Genomic DNA, 19718 nt, shown 5'->3' with positions numbered 1-19718 from the left:
TCAAAACAGATCCATGGATGTCTGGAGGTCAGCTTGTCTGAGACAGTTCATATCAGTTATTAGAAAGGAGTGAGGAGCACCAGCCAAACACAGCAAAGTTGGTGACTGTAGCTTTTAATATTGTGTTTTGCAGGGGTCAGCTGGAGAGACAAAATTGTAGCCCTCCGTTCAAAAATGGCTGAGAGGAAAGTCCTGTGGTTTGTGGTAACAGCCTTGGATGAAGTAGCGTGTAAGTCTTTGCATCTCCCTTCTCAGTTCTTCCTACAAAATTAATGTCCTTCCTGCCTTGGAAAGGAAGAATGCTGCCAGGGTGGGAGGCACTTGTAACAACCAGTGTGTTTGTTAGAGGTCAGTAAACTTGTATCAAGTGCAGTGGCGATAACAGATCACAAACAGTGAATCTCTATTTCTACCCACTGCCTTTTTATACGAGTACAGCTCCTGAGTACATTTTTGGCCCAGGAAACACAGCAAATCACCACCTTTGAAAAACAGCCCAGGCAAAGGGAAAGAAAGGTTATATGTAAAGCCTGAGGCAGTTTGAAGGGGGGAAAAAAAAAAAAAGACCTGTGAGATTTTCTGGCTATAAAATACCCTGATGTTGCCTCACACTATGGGAAGGTGGAGACTGTTTTCTGCTCTGGAGGCTGGGCTATAAACAAAGCAATGCAACATGTGGCTTTGTATACATTAGGCAAGGGTGGGGTACATGGCATTCACAGTAATCTTCCTAATTGTCATGACATTTCAGGTCAATTTCTACTTCGCCAGTGTTTGACAAGTGCTTTGGTTAAAACATGTAAATCAGGTCTCGACTTGCATTTCCAGATCATTTCAACCTAGGGTCCCACTAGAGGATCCCCTCCATGTTTAGGGCCCCAGGATGACGAGGTCACCACATCCTGGCTCCCAGCCCAGTGCGTAGGAAGGGAGAACGGCCAGAAACAGCAGTGGTTCCCCCAGCCCTGTTGTTACTAGTGCTGTGTATCCTTTGTGCAGAAATCACCAGTGTGCAGACTGGTGCAGTGGAAACACAGCACTGGCAGAGTGTGAGTGCCGCTTGTGCCTGTGTCTGCTCTGGAGAGGTAGAAATGCAGGCACTGCGTTCCCAGCTCCAACACTGCCAGCGCAGCATCTCTGGTGCTGGGAGAGGCCAGCTTACTAAGGTCTGTGGACGCTCCTGGATCTAGGACACTGAGCAAAGAGCTTGTCTCATGAAAGAAAAGCTTAAGAGAGTGGTGATATGACTCTTCCCTGGAGAGACCTGTGTGAGCAGAGATTGTGTGGCTCACCTTTTCAGGCGCATCTCCAATTAAATTAATGATAAATTGGTGCCCCAAGGTGGTTTCAGATTAAATGTCTCCAGCTAAGCCAAGCTCGGTTATGAATCAAAGGTTTTAAGATGAACTAGAGGAGGTCATGAGAGAAGTTTATTGCTGGGTGCCTTGTTCCTAAAGGGGGAAGGGGGAATAAGTTTAATTTTATCTAATTCAATTCACTCTATTAAACTCCAGATAAATTTCTGGGGCCAGAAAGAGAGCCACAGAGGAGGCTGTTGCCTCCTTACTTCATTGGGAGTCAGCTGAGTGAGGAAGTTTGTACCCATGCAGTAAAGAGTTCTTTGTGGTTCTTTCCTGCTTTCAAGTGACCTACTCCTTCCCTGGGGAGACTCAAACTCTATTTTTACTTTTGTGGCAGAATTTGCACAGTTCGATGAATACAGTGCTGGGTTGTGATGTAGGACATGTTTTTTTTTCCCCAGCTCTCCTGCTGGCTGGCCTTATTGCCTTGAGTAACTCATTTCAGCTAATTGGGTACCCTGGGGTTTTTATTTGACCTTAAAATCAGAAGTTTGGAGATGCTGAACCTCTACTTCCCCTCTTGACTTTGCCTGGAGTTATGCGGGGTAAAATCTTTGTGAAATAAACCCAAGACTATGCAGTCTGAATCTGAGCTGTTGGAGGCACCCAAATGAGAGGCCTTTTTGGAGTATTTTAGTCTTGTCAATTATGTCTTCTTCCCTTAAGTATCAAAAGAAGGATTGGAATGAAGTGATAATGTGTAACTTTAAAGTCTTCTGGCTGTTGAGAAATGAGCTTTTATTGCATTGCACAGACCAGAAAGGGCAGACGCTGTTTTTTTTGTATATGTGTCCTTGTCTTTCTTCTCTGTACCTGCTTTCTTCCCAGCACCTACTTTCTTCCCAGCCAGCTCCCCTTTAGAAGTTAAGCCCCTTGCCCGATGGGATTGTTTAAACTGCAGTTCTGGTGCCATCTCCTGGCAAAAACTTAGGATTGCTGGAAAAGCAGCAGGACCTGGGACAACTGGGTGGGAGCTGGACCCACGGCCTGCACCCACCATGCTTCATTGCTTGACTGTGTTTTGCTGAGATTATTTTTGGCTTTCTCTGTTATAGAAGATGAACTAGGACTGTGATTCTTGGCGTTCTTATTTTCCAGGGCTTTTCAACCTCCGAGGCTCTGATGTTGAGTACAATCCTGTGTTTTTTGCATACGCCGTCATAGGAATGAACACAATCAGGTGCTTGTTTTCCCCTCTTCTGTCCCCCAAGATGCGTTTTTCTGTGGGAGAGCTGTTCTAGCAAAGTATTTGTCTTTTCAAAATGCCTACAGTCGGGTGCTTTAATGTCCCTTCTGAGCACTTTTGTCTTCAACATTAATTACTCTCCTCCTCTGGTCAGAGCTAGAGAGGCAGCTGAGAGCTCTGCTGTGCTCCGCAGCACCTTGGCTGACTTGCTTCATGACCTTGGGTGCAGTGGCTGACCCCTCTGTCTGTCACCCTGAGATAACGTGGAGGGCCCTTGGACTCCTGAGTGAAATGTGGGTAAGAGCCAACGCTGGCCTGGACACTGGAAAACTTTTCTCTAATGCCATTGATGAGTCACTTCAAAAATACAGGGACTGTGTAGAAAAGTTTCAGGTCTGGCTTATGACAGAAGGCTTGTTTTCTGTGACTGCCCTGTGTAATGAGCCCCATCTCCAAGCTTCTAGCAGATCCACGAGGCAGAACCTGGCTGAGTGAGTACAAACTCTATGTGGAGACTGAGCTGAACTTTCCAATTCAGTGAAAGAACAATGTGGTACTTACAACAACAGTAGCTTTTCCATTTTCAGATGTTACTCTTAAAAATTAAAGAATGGCCATTATTTCATAGAATCATAGAATGTCCTGAGTTGGAAGGGACCCACAAGGATCATCAAGTCCAACTCCTGTCCCTGGATATGACAACCCCACAGTTCACACCATGTGTCTGAGGGTGTTGTCCAGTCTCTTCTTGAACACTGTCAGGCTTGGAGCCGTGACACCTCCCTGGGGAGTCTGTTCCAGTGCTCCAGCACCCTCTGGGTGAAGAACCTTTACCTAATGTCCAACCTAAACCTCCCCTGGCACATCTTTCTGTTACTCTCTCCTGCTTGAAGTACAGTGATGGGATGCAGGCATTTTGACTGTGTCATACAAACAAGAATGCTATCAGTTCCTTTACTCTCAACAGGGTGGTACATCTTGATTTCAGAGCAGGATTTAAGCTGTGTGAAGGCCAGTGGTTAAAACAATATAGGACAAAGTATAATGCATAATTAACAAACTCATTTCTCCCTGTAATGTCACAAGAATGGTTTCTCTTTCCATCCTTTACTCCAACCACTGTCAGATGTGGTCTCACCCATCTGCTCTGTTTCTCAGGCTGTTCATCGATGGTGACCGGATGATGGATCCAGTTGTCAGGGAGCACTTACAGCTCGACTCCAATCTGGAGCCTGAGTTTAAAATCCAGGTGATGCCCTATGGATCTATCCTGTCAGAGCTGCAGGCTGTTGGCGCAGACCTCTCACCCAAGGAAAAAGTGTGGCTCAGTGACAAAGCCAGCTATGCTCTGACCGAGGCCATTCCCAAGGTTAGTGGCCCTTGCAAGGGGAAATGCTTTTCTCCTCTCTGCTCAGCATGGTCAGGAACGGTGTTACTGAGGGCAAGTGGCCACAGCTTCCCCTCTGCAAAGCATGATGCAGGCTGGAGCTTGTGTGGAAGGGATCCAGCAATGCTGAAGTATTGAGGGGTTGTTAATCCTGGGGCTGCTCTCACTGGAACTGCCCTTCCAACTCACTAAACCGATTTACCCAAAGAATTGTCAGCTTAAGATAAGACAAGTACAGCGAGAGAGGGGAGGGAGAGAGGGAGCGGGGTGAACTCGGGTCGTTCTGCCCATGGCTGAAGCATCAACCTTATGTGGACCAGCAGCAGGAGCTGGAAAGTTCTAGAGACTGAAACAGGGAAGTTGAGCAGGACTTTTGGGAGGGGCCATTGGGCTTGATCTGAGTGTCTGAAGATAGTTCCCCTTATTTATGATATTTCAGTGGCTCGAAGATGTCAGACAATATGTGACATCTTGTACCAAAGACAGGAGGGACAGGGTGACACAGTTGTTGCAGCAGGGAACCTTGTGAGGACACAGATAACTTGCAGGCACTGGTTGCCCGTGCAGTGAGTGCATCTGCTGAAGGACAGCTGTAGCATCAGAGTAATTTCTGTGCAACTGTACTTGATATATCTTACTCTCGTACTTGAACTTGTCTGGCTGTGAGTCCTGCAGTCCACCTAGTATTCCAATAGTCATAAAGGAGATACTTGGGGAAGGACATAGCAGCAACCACAGACAAATAAGCTGGTTTCCATGCCTCTTGTGTGCATCTCTCGTTAGCTAGAGATCACATTCTCTGGAATACCATCCAGTTTACAGAGGTATCTAATACCTACCAGATGCAGTGGGTAAATATGGCTGGGAATCAAGGACCAGTGGGTGTTTCCAGGTGTTGCTGTGGAAGACCAGACCTGCTGAACAGAATTTGTCCTTGTGCTATGTTACTAAACTGTCCAGGCTTCCTGCCTGAGAATTGCAGGGCTCAGATGAAGGAGCTGCTGAAGGAAGAAGTGAATTGTAAAAAGTGTTTGGCTGTAAGCCTGCATTCACTCACCATCAGGTTTCTACCTCCACTGGGCAAGCAGATATCTCCTGTTGCACGTACTGCATGGTTGTGCTGCAGGTGTGCATATGATACAGCCGTACCCCTGAGCACAGAGCTAACTCATGGGGCCTAAAGGCTTTTTTGTGAATACAGGAATTTCAAGAGTGGCCTCAGCTTTTGTGTGTTCCAAAAGACAACATCCCAAGAGCCAGGTCTTTTTGTGTGTACCCAGGCTGCCACAGTTTGATACCAGCACAAATCTCTGCTTAAACTCTACAGCTCTCATGGCCAAAATTAGCAGCAACCATGTGTTATTTTTCTGCAGTGATGACATTCACTTATGTGCCTTAATAGCTTCATTGCACTTGGTGCATCAGGACAGATGGTAAAACTGAACAGGGCTGGACAGTTTTGTTGCTTTCAATGTATCCCTTTACAACAGGATATGGGTCTCCATGTCTTTGCACTGACTTGAGGGAAATGTGCAGTTTGCCTTGTGTGGGTTTATTTTGTTTTAAAAACAAACAAGACATGTACATGAGCAAACTAGACAGTGCCCCCCAGGTTCAGGGTTAAATCTCCTGACACTGTCAGTCCATTTCTAGGTCCAAATGGCCTCTTGATACAGAATACATTTTCTGCACTCTCTTTCATTCAGGGTAGCAGAAAGCATAGAGTCTATGGAGCATTCAGGATAAATTGCGGTTGCTCCTTTGACTTCAGAGTAAAATACTCCTTGCTCTAGTTGGAGTCAGTGGACTAAGCTGAGTTTATATAAATTGTTGTAGGTGATTACACAGGGCATCCATATGGAGTAGTACAGCAGGTCTAGTTTAGATTAAGGAACGTAATGAGTTGTAGTTACATTGTTTACTCCTTTAGCATTGGAAGTTTTGGCTGATACTGAGTCATTACAGTGCTACATGCTCTGTATGCAACAGGAGAGTCCCTGCCTCAAGGAGCTCTGTGCAATAGAAAGCAAGAGAGGACGGACTGAAATGTCGTTATTAAAAACCACTTAGAGTCACTGAAAGAGCCAAAGGTTTTGCAGTTCCTCACACTGGCCATTTTTCTCCAGCTCTACACCACTTTACACCAGCTGAGCAACTGGCCTGGGGTGCTTTGAAGAACCCCAGTGCTGGAAGTCCATTTACTGTCTGCCTCCCTCAAAGCCTAATGTTGACACTGGCAAAAATCCAGTACATTATTAAACACAGATCTGCAAACCCTTTATAGATTTGCCAACAGCTGCATGTAAATATGCTTTTCACAGAAGAATAATAGAAGCTACCAGTATCTGTAAAAGGAAAGCCTATCTAGAAACCTGACCGTTGAGAAGTTTTATCCTGACTCTGATAAAAGGACTTTCCTGACTTTTTTTCTGGCTTCTTAAGTACTTTAGTTTCTGCATAATGTAGTGTAATTGTATTGCTATTTTTAAGAATTTGGAAACTGTAAGACTGTAGGATTTGAGTGAAATTTGCCTGTTCTGAGAGCCTACCAGGCCTTGCCCATGATTTTAAATGGTGTTTATTTATATGCTAGTGCACTGAGAACAGGGAAACAACACGTTCCTTGGGTTATGCTTGTGTAGGTGCTCATCCCATCTCCTGATATATAATGGGTAGAGCAGAGGACTACAGGGCAAAAGACTTCGGTTTTGTTCCTTCTTCTGATGCCAATTGTGACGAGGCTTGGGCAAGTCACCTCAGTTGGTGAATTTCTGAAGATGTGCTCAGAACCAGCCAAGCATTCCTGCTAATCTAATCTAAGGACCATCTGATGCTTGGGGAAGTGCACAATTGCAAGGGATCAGTTAGTAGTTATCAATGCAGGGCCACCCTGTCCAGGCACAGGAAAACTTTGCCTCTAACAGGTGATGTAAGCTCCTTTCAGAAGTGAACAGCATGTAAAGCTCAGCTTTGCAAAGGCCTTTCATGTTTTTGGGGGCCTTGATGTGTTCATCAGAACTGCTGATTATCAGAAGCGATGATGCTCAGTGCTGGAGGAGCCACAGCCTAGAGAGTCCCACCAGGTTCAGCTTCAGTGCTCGGTACCTGGGCTAGTACCCTTTGCTCCCTGCTGCTTGAGGGTGACAGTCGGGTAACAAGTCAAGGTGACTTTTTAGGTCTGTTTGCACAGCCTAAGTTCCACCTTAGTCCCTGGGTCTGGTGTTTCTCATTGTCTCTTTCTGGGCTTTAGTGTACATTAGCATCAGGAAAACCATTTGGGCTCAGACATTGAAATATGTGATATTTAGGATATCCAAATCTTCACTCTGCTTCATGGTGAGCTGTTGACCCTTTAGTTCCTTGGATTTCCCTGTGGCTGTTCTTCCTTCAGTTAGGGACTGTTTCTTCTCTTCATTCCCCAGCACACTTAGCTGACTACTGGCAACCAGCGTCTCAGCGCTGAAGGTTGAGGGAGACTGCCGAAGTACAAGTTATGGCCAGGATTGAGTTATTAAACCTATAGGATTATGTAGTCTGACTAATCCACAAGTAATCCCTGTCCTTCTGCTGCAGGCTTACCAGTACCTCACCCCATATACTCCCATCTGTATTGCAAAAGCTGTGAAGAATGCATCGGAAACAGAAGGCATGAGAAGAGCACATGTAAGTGAAGCCTTGAGATCCTTCTTGTGCATGGCGAGAGGTTTGCTTTACGAATGGGGAAAGAAATTACGTTTTCCTTTCGGTTTTAGTGTTTTAGATTAAAAAGCAAATACGAATTTGGATGATAGGATAAAAATGTTTTTTTTTGTCAGACATCTACTGCTGTTGTAGCAGGATTTTTTGCTTGTTTAGCATTCTCTTGGAGTGAAGAACAACATTTGTAATAGTATGAGAAACCAACCTTGCTCTGTTGGAAGACGGTGCAGACTTGAGAAGTGTTGTTTAGAGTATGAGCCCTCAAAAGGATGTTCATTGCCCCTTGCTAGTTCTGTTGTCTTTCTCAGTGGAGTCTTCCAATTGTTATCACTTGAATAAACACAACCTAAAGAACACAGAGCAATTATTTGACACATGGTGCGAAACACAGGCCAAGATATTCAGAAGCAGCCAGTGTCCTCAGAGCACTCTAGTTTTGTGTCATCATCCTGACACTCTGGAAATGAGGCTGATTTCCCAGGGAGCCTGGTGTTTTCAAGCAAAGAAGTTGCCTGTGAAACAGGTTCATGGTGGAACTTAAGTTTTCTCTTGTTTATTTCCTGTTAATTTTCAGGCAGCAGTTTTCACAACAGGAGAAATGTGCCACTAAAAGCAGGGCTGGCAATTCTGGACTTGTCCCATATTTTCTGCTAGCTTCTGGGGAACCGCTACTTTCTATTTCAATGCTTTTCTTTCCCTGTTAATTAAGGGGAAGTAAAAATACTTGTACTGAGCAGAGACACTTTGTCGCCTGCCACCTGAAGACAAAATTGTGGCTTGTTCATGTACATTTGTCTCCTGCTTCTTGCCCTGCTGTGTGCTGCAAGCATGTTGAAAAAAGGAAGAAAAATGGGGTTCATCAGACAGGAGAGAAGCCAGAAGCTGCATGACAGCGAGTGTCTGGTGCTCTTGGGCCCACAGGGCACATTCCCCTGTCATGTCACCAGATGTGTCGTGTGGTTACCTTCCACAATCTGAAATGCAAGATCTTGTGTGTTCAAGCAAAAGAGACTTGAAAGACGTGTGGGGTAAAGCCAGTGTTTGCTGAATACTTGGTAATTCTTCACAGTAAGATACTTCCCAGCCCTAAAACTTTATTAACATTTATTTAATTGTCCTGATAAATTTCCAGTGCTTGTATTAATTACAGGATGCAGAACCTGGAAAGACCTCTTAGATCATCTCTTAGTTTGTGTTTCTGAAATTTGCAAGTGGAACTCTTGACTGAAAACATGCAGGTCGAATTGGATGATCTTGAGGTCTCTTCCAACCAAGATGATTGTACGAAATGATTCTTTTGCATCAAAAACTGTTTGTACTGAGGACTGATAATTCTTTGTTCTTCTCAATTCCCTTTTCTTTTGCCTATTCTAACATAGATTAAAGATGCTGTTGCCCTGTGTGAGCTCTTTAACTGGCTGGAGAAAGAGGTAGTGTATTATTTTTTTTAAATGTGGAGATTTTATTGTTAGGTAAAATTCTTCAGTAACATAAACTTTTTGATAGACTTTATAGTGCCTTTGCTGAAAGTGGGGAAATGTTTGGGATTTTATCTGTATTTTGCAAGGGATTTCAATCATGCTTTCATTCAAGGCTGAATGATTATTTTTCTTTTTAAACATTGTCCCACTGATTTTACACAGACCAAAGCCAGAGCAGGTGAGAAACAACCTGAACACGATTAATATATTGTTAGTACTGTCTTGTGCTGGTTTGCTAATGTAAATGATGAAATAATATCCAGTTTGGTGCAATACTTTGGAATTATTCTCATGATAGTCGGTGATGTCTGGCAGTATGGACAGATTTGGCATTTGTGAACAGAGAGAGGCATTCATGCCCACGTACATATACACAGTGAAGGCGTCGAGTGCCAGGTGTTCCACGGCAGCTTATTAAGCTGTGCTCCTGTGCTACTGCATGTCTGAGTCCATTGACTCTACCTATGGAGGTGGCTGGATTACTTCCAGAAGATATTTTTTTACATGTCTGAGTACCTCACTCAGTCTGCCTTGGGGGTTATGAAACGTGGCTCTTACTCCTCTTTGCCTGTTGTCCAGAACTGGGAAAGTTGTGTCACAGGTTTCAGTTTATCAAATGCCTAAATTAAAATTTAATTTCCTTTGTTTTTCCTGCAACTGCTTCCATTTCTGATGTAAAAGCATAAAAGTTCTGCTAATACCAGGGTCTGTTGGAGAGAAGTGTGTAAGCTTAGTGTAACCTGTCTGTGGAGAGATGTTGCCTTGTGAGATGTTACCTCTGTACATATCTCAGTGAAGATAATGCTCCCTAGTCAGGGTTCAGCAATCCTGCTGTGACCATCTCCGCTTCCTGCTTCTCACATACTCTGCACAATATTGCTGGGTTTGTGTTTGTCATTTCTGAGGAATGGGGACAGGAACCTCGAAAGAGGCGACTTTGGGACTGTTTCATAATATACAGACAAGGCCCAGTGCTTAAGCATAGCGCATTTTCTTTGCTTGGGGTACTAATTCAACCTACATCTTTGTCCACCAGGTTCCAAAGGGAACAGTAACAGAAATAATTGCTGCAGACAAAGCAGAGGAGTTTCGCAGGTAAAAAGCCAATCCCCTGCGAGGGTGTTTTCTGGGTGGTGTTTTTATCCTTTGTTTTTATTTTATTCTTTAGAAATCCAGCTCACTCACAGATATATTTTACCTGAGGACAATCCATTACCACAGGATTTGTTTGAACACTTGAAAGAGTTGGGAAAGAATTGGGTCTCTTGGGAGATACAAGTCTCAGCCCACTGGATCCTATGAGCTTTCCTTTTGAGATAGCAATGAGGAGTGCCACAGGTTAGGATGCTTAAATATGAGACAGTTGTTTTCTTACCACAGAAGAGCTGATGTAAGAGTAAGATTTCCTCCTCTTCTGATGGAGAATGAGCACCGTTTGTATTGAGAGATACTCCCATGTGTACATCAACAGGACCTCTAAAAACATCTTGGAGTAAATAAGTAATAAAGAAGACAGGACATCTCTTCCCTGGGTGGTCTGGGTGGTGAATTTTCTGCTTGTAAGGAAAGCGTAGATATGGAAAGCAGGTTTCCACATGGTTGGGAGGATAGGGCTTCGATCTGTACAATTCTTCTACCTGAGTGTGCTTGCCCAGATGTCTTTCAAGGTTAAGGGGAAGGCTGAGGTGATGTGAAACTGAGGATGGGGCACTCCAGGTGCCTGGTGTGCTCCTCTCGCTCGCACTGTAGTGATCACGATATTTTCTTTCAGTCAACAGAAAGACTTTGTTGAATTGAGTTTTGCTACCATATCAAGCACAGGTCCAAATGGAGCCATCATTCACTACAAGTAAGAGAAACATAGCTTCTCCTTTCATCTTTCTGCAGACATAGTTGGAATGAGCTGTCTAGCTTCTTTGTGGAGTCACAACAGAGTACTCCAGGGAGATGCAGTCACTGTTGATTGCCATCTTGCTTTATTTCGCTAGAGCGTCCACACTTACTAAAGAAAGATCTCTCCCTGCTGGCAGCATGCGTGTATTATGATGCTGACCTGCTTGGGGGCCATAGAAAAGGGCTATTTTGGGGGCAGAAGCCTGGGAAGGATGAGTATGAAGTGCAAACTGTTCTGAAATATGTCTGGGAACAGATGTTGAGGGTTTTGCTGGAAGCAACAAAGCTATTCTCTGTACTATAGCACTATTTACTGTAGACAAATACACTCATCAGTATGATCCCTGGCTCAGCGTGTGTGGGTTTTCCATCACTGCCAGAGCTGACACATCCAAGCTTGCACTTAATATGGTTTCTGGATGGCAGACGTGGGCTGGAGACCTTAAAACTATGGAACAAAAAACTTTGTGTTTAACTGAACAGGCCAGTTCCTGAGACCAACAGAACGCTGTCTGTCAACGAGATCTACCTCCTGGACTCGGGAGCGCAGTACAAGTGAGTGCAATGAATGGTGCTGAACTGCTTCATCTTCTGTTCCCAGTGACCACCTGCAGGGTCAGGTCAGAGGTCCTCTGACAGGCATGGCAACATGCAGTTTTGAGCACAGTGCTGTTTCACAGAGTCTGCTCCTTGTATCTGCTCTGGAGGGAGTTTGTGGGATTCTGAATATTGCCAAGTGCGTCAGTCAGCGGGTGACTGATCTGTGACAGGAGGCCCTGAGCTGGGCTCAGGACATCAGATCAGGGCTGCTGACAAGCCTTGGCTGTGGTGGGGGATGAGATCTAAAAGTGCAGTTCCCATCTGAGTCCGATTACCAGTGCGAGGGTGATTGTGCTCTAGCTGGTGGTGCATGTTTCTGCTGTGGCTCTGCTCACCTGGCGCATTAGAGCTGCAGGGGACAGGGAGCAGGCCTGACCTGGTTTAGCCTGGTCTGCCTACACAGCAGCCTGCACAGCCAAATGAGACACCTGCCCTGCCAGCATCTGTCCTGTGGGCAGATTTGACTGATGTTAAGGTCAGAGCAAAGTGGGGCAAAGGAGCAGGACAGCCATGCCCTCTGGTGTTCTCTGCCTTTTCAGAGAGAGACTCAGAGGCAGGATTTCTCATCTCAGTGGCCACTTGGGTCTCAGGTGTGTTTTTGGGAAGTCTGTTGACTCACTTGATGCTGTTTTGACGGTGCCATTCAATGGCCTTAGTCTCTGCAGCTGTTTACTGTGGAACTCTGACTCCATGGAAAATGAAAGAAGTGATGGTTTTAACCAGTGTAAATAGATGAGGAGTGGCTTGTTCAGAAAGATGCAGGACAGGCCTGGCTGCTTCTTTGAGTTGAACTCTGTCTTTAGAGCTATGCCTTTTTGTTATGTCAGTCAGGAAGAGCTTTGAAAAAAAACCCATACAGACATCCTTTGATAAGACTTTTACAAGGAGATCTTTTTTTCTTCCCCTCTGATTGCTTAATTAACGATTTCCTTAGTGCCACTATGAAAAGCAGCCCTTTGAATACAATGTAAGCTGGACATCAGTGGCACTTACCACAGCATTGTGACAGGGACGCTCTGCTTGCCCCTGCTGAGAAGTGAAACCATGAGTTCTTTGTGGCCATGGCCTGTGTGTGCTGGGGAAAAGTGTAGGCACAGGAGTGAGTATTTCAAAGGGAACTCATTATTTCAAGAGCCTCTGTGTTTTTGACAGCAGGCTCAAAATTATATTTGTAGAAGGAACTTAGAGCCAGTTTCTGACATCTCAGACTAACCCATATCCAAATGCTGGATAACTTCTAGAAATCTTAGCACAAGACATTCTGAAGATGAAAGGGACACTGTGCTCCCTTGTGCTTCTGTTTCCTGAGTTGGTAGCTGTCATTTGTGCATAACTATGCGTTTTTAAGCTGCTAATGAGTCATCTTCCATACAAATAGTCTAAATTTGGCCTTCTCTGTTCTGTTCTCAATGGGCAGGTACCCGTTGCTAAACCTCAAATTAGCATCATTTTTATGAGCAGTTTAGATTCTAATTTACAAAGAGCTTTGGGATGCTTATGAATGAAAGATAACATTTAGAATTGTAAATCATTATTGCTACATCTGGGACATGTGTTTAGGAATGCTTGAGATTAGGAACTGTTACATCATCAATCTTGTGAAACACAGAGCAGATGACTTTGCCAGTTTAGGAGTTTGGTTGTTTTGCTGCAGTGTGACTGGGTTTTCTGTGCATTCTCACTTTGATCTTTCTTTTTACCCCATCCCTTTGTTTCCTGCATCTTTCTTTGCCTCTGAAGAGATGGTACAACAGATGTGACCAGGACAATGCATTTTGGCACACCATCAGCCTATGAGAAGGTGAGTTGGCATCTCACTGTGGTTTGCAATCTGACCCTTATTATTAGAGATACTTAAACAAATTACTATGTGGCCTATCGCTATATAGCCAAAGCACTCTATCAAGTGTCATTTATTTAATAATATGTGACAGCATTTTGGTAAAGGCTGAGAAGGAGGCTGTCAGACTTCAGACTTCTGAAATATAAACTAAGTGATTTAGAGAATGACACCTTTCTATCTTAAAATGCACACCTCTCATCTGCAAAGTGACATGTTTCCTCTAAGAAGTAATAAAATCAGTGGGCTGAGAAGAAACATTACTGGCTTGTCCAACATGGGATTTAGGGGGGTTTAATTTAGTGCAAAGCTCAGTGTCTAATGCAAGGCTGCAGCAGTGGTTTGTGTCTAGTGTACCATATCAAAAACGAGTTTCAGACTTCTCTGAGAAGGTCCATGTTGGAAATTCAGCAATGTAATTTTGTTTCTTTTAAATTTCTTCTTTAATTAAAACTAATTTCATCATTATGGTTTGCTCAGTGATGAAAATATGCTGTAGGGTATGCTCAGGAAGTAAAACTACAGCCACAAAGAAAATCAGTCATGTAGGTCAGGTGAATCCTGCGCTAAACCTGCAGTCTGAGTTTGTGACACACTCTCCATAATTAGCAGAGAATGATCTTCAGAGTAATTTAAACTTTCTGCTTATGGTTTCCTTTGGCTTTGCCAGCCATAGGAGAGCATGAGCAAGTCTTTCCAGATCCTCTGCAATTTGCTGCAAGATGCAGTCTTTCTTTCCATTCCCGGGGAGGACAAAGTTCTGCCTCTTCCTGTCTACTTATGGCACACATTTTTTTGACAGGAATGCTTCACCTATGTCCTGAAGGGACATATAGCTGTGAGTGCAGCCATCTTCCCAAATGGAACCAAAGGTGGGTTGGTGAGTTGGAGTGTTTTGACCACAGCAGTGACCTCTGAAGAACCATTAAATGGTCTGAAAGCAACTTTATGGTTGACAGGTCCAGATGTGTTAGGCACATGTTGATGTAACTGTCTGTGTCTGTTTCCATCATAACATTTTGGATTCTGGGTTACTGATGTGCTCTCTCTTGGCATCAACCAGTGCTGAAAATTCTGAGGGGGGAAGTCTGAAGGGTGTTCAGAGTGCTCTGGCTCTAATACATCTGTGACCCCTCTGTGCTCAGAGGTTGTCTTTATGCTTTACTCACGGCCCTGTCAAAGCGAGAGGTCACTTTCCAGCTTCAAAAGGACTTGCTATTTCTCTTCCAGTTAATGTGAAATCTCTTTTATCAGTGAGCAGCATGGGAAATTGACACACAAAGGAGCTGTTTTGATTTTGTGCAGGAAAAGCTGTGGCATACATTCACACCTGGTGAATTTGTTCCAGAGCTATTTTCTCCCTGATCAGACACCTTTCACAAAGATGCCTCTTTTTAGAATTTTCTGCAGTTCATGTTCTTGGGTAGGTGAGGGAGAAGCAGCTGTGTAGTGGTATGAGAAACCTCCATTGAAATTGGAAGGTGTCTGAACTTGGACATATGGGCTTGGTGTTCACAGGGATTCTCTGCGTTCTGGTTGAAACAATCTGAAATGACTGGCCATTTAGGCAAGAGAAGTCTGGCTGATCAGTTAATCATATACAATTGGCAGATCTTATACTTGAGTTCACTTAGTGTAGCTAGCTTTAAGAAAGGTACTGAATTCTCTGTGGGATGTTTAACCACTAGATTCTTTCCTGAAAAGCCCAGTGGAGCAAGGAGCAATGCCATGTTTGCGCTACAGACCATCTTCTGAAGAGCTGTGTAACAGGAGAGAGAGAGGGGTTCTTTAGTTGAGAAAGGGCTTACTTGCCAAATCTGTCCTGCAACTTCTAACAATCCAATGACTTGCTTTCTTTGGTTGGTGGTGGGTGGGTTTATTTTGAGGGGGTGGAGTTGTTTTTGATCCATTGGTTGGGTTTTTTTGCGTGTTTTCCAGGTTGTAGCCTTTGGTGTGATTTTCAGTGTCTCTGAGGGAACCTGACTTGATCAAATTCCCTCTCGGTGTCTGTTTCTTCTGCAGGTCACCTTCTAGATTCCTTTGCCCGCTCTGCCTTGTGGGACTGTGGTTTGGATTACCTGCATGGGACAGGACATGGAGTTGGCTCTTTCCTAAATGTACATGAGGGTCCTTGCGGCATTAGCTACAAAACCTTTGCAGACGAGCCCTTGGAGGCTGGCATGATTGTCTCTGATGGTATTTGGCACTGATGATTCTCTCTGGCTATTGGGGAAGGGACAAAGCTCTTTAAGATGCAGAGGGAATAAATCTGACAGTAGTTTAAGGGAAAGGTGGGATCATCAGCTCTGGTCCTGCCTCCTCAGTTTCTTATTTTAATTGTCATTTAAGCTCTGTAGGTAAAGACCCTAATTTTAGCTCTTTCACCTTCACAAAGCATCTCTGCAGTTGGGTGCTGCAGGTCTGCTTCCTGCTCTCTACAGCACAAACCTCAGCAGGGCTGTGCTGCTGACCAGCCCGGTTCTGGCACGCTGCCTCCCATTCTGCAGTGGAAGAGCTGGCTGCGGTGCAAGGTGGACACCAGGCTTTCAGAGCTAATCCTGTCTTTGCTATGGGTTATTTGAGGCAGCTGTTAAATCTTTACATGCCTTATTCTTCCAGTAACAAATTAACAGCTTGCTGGGGTTTGCTGAGAGACTTGCATTCCTTCAGGGCTGAAAAGTCCTCTCAGGGAGTCAGAGGAGCACTCTCTAAAGTAAGTGTTTTGTGGAAGGGGTTACCCACTTGCCTTTCATAAAGACATGAATATTTTCAGAGTTTCTGGTATTTGGAATACTCAAACTCTGTGCTCGCTCTTGACTTGCAAAGAGACTCTCTGAGCTCTAGGGCTGTCTGTCTTGTTTCTCCTCTCTTTGAGAGCTTTTGCTGTCACCTTGCTTGGGGCTTCTGTGCAGATTAAGTAGAGTCAGAAACTTCTTTGCCTCTGCGGATGCTGGATGTCAAGATTGCTTAGTGACTTCAGTGGACTAAAGCCATGTAGGGGAAGTTTTGCTGTAGGGAGTAAGTATTTGCACAGTGCAGCTATGTGGCTTAGTTAATTACTGTTTCTGCAGAGCCTGGGTATTATGAAGATGGGTCCTTTGGCATCCGAATAGAAAATGTCGTCCTCGTGATCCCTGCCGAAACCAAGGTGAATGACCTGTTCAAGATGCACCTTGCTTCATGACTCACTGGTTGTAAAACTTAAAGGACTGGAACTTGAGGTGGGACCATGCTGCAGACAGTTGAATCCTACTCGAGACTCCTCGTCTCCAAAACCTCACTTTGGTGAAGACTGATTCTAGTCTCCCTTGCTAATGGGGGTTTTGCTTCTGCATAGTTTCCATAGGTTGAAATGTGTATGTGAGTTGTTTTAAAATGTTTTCTGTCTGGATGTCAAGACCAGAAACATGTTTATTCAGCCCCCAAAGAGTCATTGCTGTAGGGTTGGTTGATCTTCTCAAGTCAGGATTTTCTTCTCTGATAGAGTCCTCAGTGGCAGTAGACACAAAGCTGCAGACAGATTTTGACATTATAATTGCCAGTCTGGTGGGGTTATGCTTTTAGAAATGCCAAACTGAAATATCTAACCGTATAGTCATCAAGCTGAGTCCAGTACAACTGTGACCTGGGACATGGCCTTTAAAAAGTGACCACTGAAAGAAGTAACTAAGGTTTATATTGAGATTCTTTGAGCTGTAACAAAGCTGTTATTGTAAGTTCCTGCGCTTTCATCTGAATGTTACATGGGTTGTTCTGTAGTGATGGCATGAACTGAGGAGTGTGATATGGCTAGAGCTGTTTCTCATATTTACGACTCTATTTGTCTTTCTACTGTAGTACAATTTTAAAAACAGAGGGAGCCTGACTTTTGAACCCTTAACCCTGGTTCCAATTCAGACAAAAATGATTGATGTTAATTTGCTGACACAGAAAGAGGTAAGTGAAACAGTAGATTTGCATTGCTTTCTTTGCACTAGAACCAGCTTGTTCTGTTTTGTTTACAAGAACCACTGGCCTCTATTCCATTTCCTAGATCCAGAGAGAAACTTGGAGCAATATGTGACTTAACTTTAGGCTTGATCCAGCTTTGAATGGGAGGGTGGACTAGATGAGCTCTCCAGAGGTCCTTCCAATCTAAATTTTTCTATGATGCAGTGAGGACCCCTCTGATTATGTTATTTTGTCAGTTTCCGTGATACGATGTTTGCTGCTATCATCTCCTCACTTTTCCTACTCCTGCCTTAATTCACTTCTGCTGGACTCCCATGCTGTCTCCCCTGAGACTTACACTAATGATTGTCCCACGTTGTTGTCTGTGTCTACTCATGACCAACCCCACTCAGCCGCACCACATTCTGCAGTACGTATGGACTCCGAGCAGACATCAGTGACACCTGCTTGGCAGCATTTATTTCCTGAATAGCTTCACACTCTAAACTTTGTTTAGATCTCCCACTACCTTCACCATGACATGTTTCATCCTGTGTTTTTACCATACTCACCCCATCCTTCTTTTGCCTTCTTTTGCCTCACCCCATCCTTCTTTTCCGAATTATAATCCTATTTGCATTTTGTTTTTCTGAGGAGGACTGTGAAGTGTACTGAGATCTGCTGTTCAGATCAATAGGGCAACTTGTGTCTCAGGACTGTGTTGTTCAGTTACAAGTTTGCAAAGTGATTTACTAGACTGTGCCAAAGTAGCTATTCTGACATGTTGGAAGCAGTGATTTGCAGAGGCTTTAAATAAATACTTATCAGCTGAACTGAACCTTGGTTCCTCTGAAAATCAGTGGCGAATTGCTTCAGTTCCTACCCTCATCAAATTTACAAGTCACTTCCATGCAGTAGATGTCTGTCTCTTTGGGACATCCCATCCCAGACTAGCAGCTCAATCCCAAGGAGCACAAGGGCCTACATCCCTTTGGTTGTAGACAACTTGTAAGGGCACCAACTTTTCTGCATTTATACTGAATGCCCTACCCTCTCCTTTTCTCTAGTGTGACTGGGTGAACAACTACCATCAGAAGTGCAGGGAAGTCATCGGAGCAGAACTGGAGAGGCAAGGCCGGCATGAAGCTTTTCGGTGGCTCATACGGGAGACGGAGCCTCTCGCCAGAGTTCAGTAGCACTGCAGTTGTCTGGTGTGTTGAACATCAGGACTGCTCGATGTCACCATCATCTACATCTTCTCGGCTCTTGACACCACTGGGAGAAGGTTCTTCAATAAACCTTTGGAAATCAAGAGGGAATTTCATGTAGTGTTTCTCTCCCCGCAACATGTGTGAGTGATGTGGGGGCAAGGAGGGTTACTGTCCGAAGAATTTTTTTTTTTGGGGGGAGGAAGGGTTGAGAATAGAAAGCATACAAATAAGCATGTTGCCTTTGAAACAGGGATCTTCTTGAAATAATGGTTCTAAGAGACAATACTGGAATATTTTATACTGTCTGTTTTTTCACTGTGAAAACTCAGTATTTTTGCATACTTGGGTTCCAGTTGCTAAGATGCTACCCACACAGCAGGACTGATGACTGAATAAAAGACTCCAATCTGCTGTTTGCTTTGTCTGCCTTCTCTTGCAGTCCATGATGTGTTGGGTTTGACCGCTTGAAGAAGGGCAAGAACCAGATAACTCCACCTTTATGTGTGCTTCCAGCTCAGGCAGTCAGGAACCCATGTGTAGGGCTTTCTCGTGCTAGGCACTGGGCAGATGTTACGGGAAGGTCTGGCAGGAGCAGGCAGTGCTGCCTGTGCTCTGTGACAGATGGTGAAAGGGATATGGTGACACTCAGCAGAAGTTTATATGGACAGAACACCCAGGCTAGTTCTTCTGTCGATTGTTATTACTCACTGAGTACTTGTATAACCCTTGGCAGCACAGGACGCGTGGGCAGTATCATGGAATTGCAGCTCTTCCTGGACACAAAGCGATTATTAAGTTAAAAAAATAAGAAATAATGTATACAATGGACAAAAGAAGGCCTCTGCAACTTCAGTTGAAAATCAGGCTGCCCTTAACCACCAGGAACTGTGCTCTGGGTTGCTGGGCAGTGCACAAAGGCATCTAGTGGTCAAATGAGTAGCTACAAGTTCGACAGAGGCAGGAGAGCTTCCCAACACTGAGAGGGACTTCTCTGTGTGTTTCTGACAACCACTGTGTGCAGGTGCATCAAAGCATTGTCCATAATGATACGTGATAGTGTAGGAGTATTTTTGCTAGAAGAAGCAGTCATTCCTAACATTTATACCGGAAGTGTTTTTATCAAGCTCCAA

The 19718-nt window shown here is 44.3% G+C and overlaps 1 protein-coding gene across 4 annotated transcripts in view; it reads left to right on the top strand.

Moving 5' to 3' along the window:
* Positions 1-18999, top strand: part of XPNPEP1 (X-prolyl aminopeptidase 1) — a 32444-nt gene extending 13445 nt beyond the window's left edge. For 3 of the 4 annotated variants that reach the window (XM_065843274.2, XM_065843275.2, XM_071812136.1), the window contains 14 exons: positions 134-229; positions 2460-2541; positions 3706-3916; positions 7508-7597; positions 9013-9063; positions 10151-10209; positions 10886-10963; positions 11491-11562; positions 13348-13408; positions 14250-14319; positions 15470-15643; positions 16519-16595; positions 17285-17383; positions 18445-18999. In XM_065843274.2, the coding sequence (XP_065699346.1) occupies positions 134-229; positions 2460-2541; positions 3706-3916; positions 7508-7597; positions 9013-9063; positions 10151-10209; positions 10886-10963; positions 11491-11562; positions 13348-13408; positions 14250-14319; positions 15470-15643; positions 16519-16595; positions 17285-17383; positions 18445-18573 (1349 nt within the window). In that variant the 3' untranslated portion in view covers positions 18574-18999. Of the gene's footprint in view, positions 1-133; positions 230-2459; positions 2542-3705; positions 3917-7507; positions 7598-9012; positions 9064-10150; positions 10210-10885; positions 10964-11490; positions 11563-13347; positions 13409-14249; positions 14320-15469; positions 15644-16518; positions 16669-17284; positions 17384-18444 lie in introns of those variants that run through there. The other variant, XM_071812135.1, reaches the window with a different exon arrangement.
* The last annotated feature ends 719 nt before the right edge of the window (positions 19000-19718 follow it).

The sequence above is a fragment of the Patagioenas fasciata genome, chromosome 8 (assembly GCF_037038585.1).
Source record: "Patagioenas fasciata isolate bPatFas1 chromosome 8, bPatFas1.hap1, whole genome shotgun sequence".
Taxonomy (NCBI): domain Eukaryota; kingdom Metazoa; phylum Chordata; class Aves; order Columbiformes; family Columbidae; genus Patagioenas; species Patagioenas fasciata.
The sequence above is the reverse complement of the archived record's forward strand: the minus strand, read 5'-3'. Positions and strand labels throughout refer to the sequence as shown.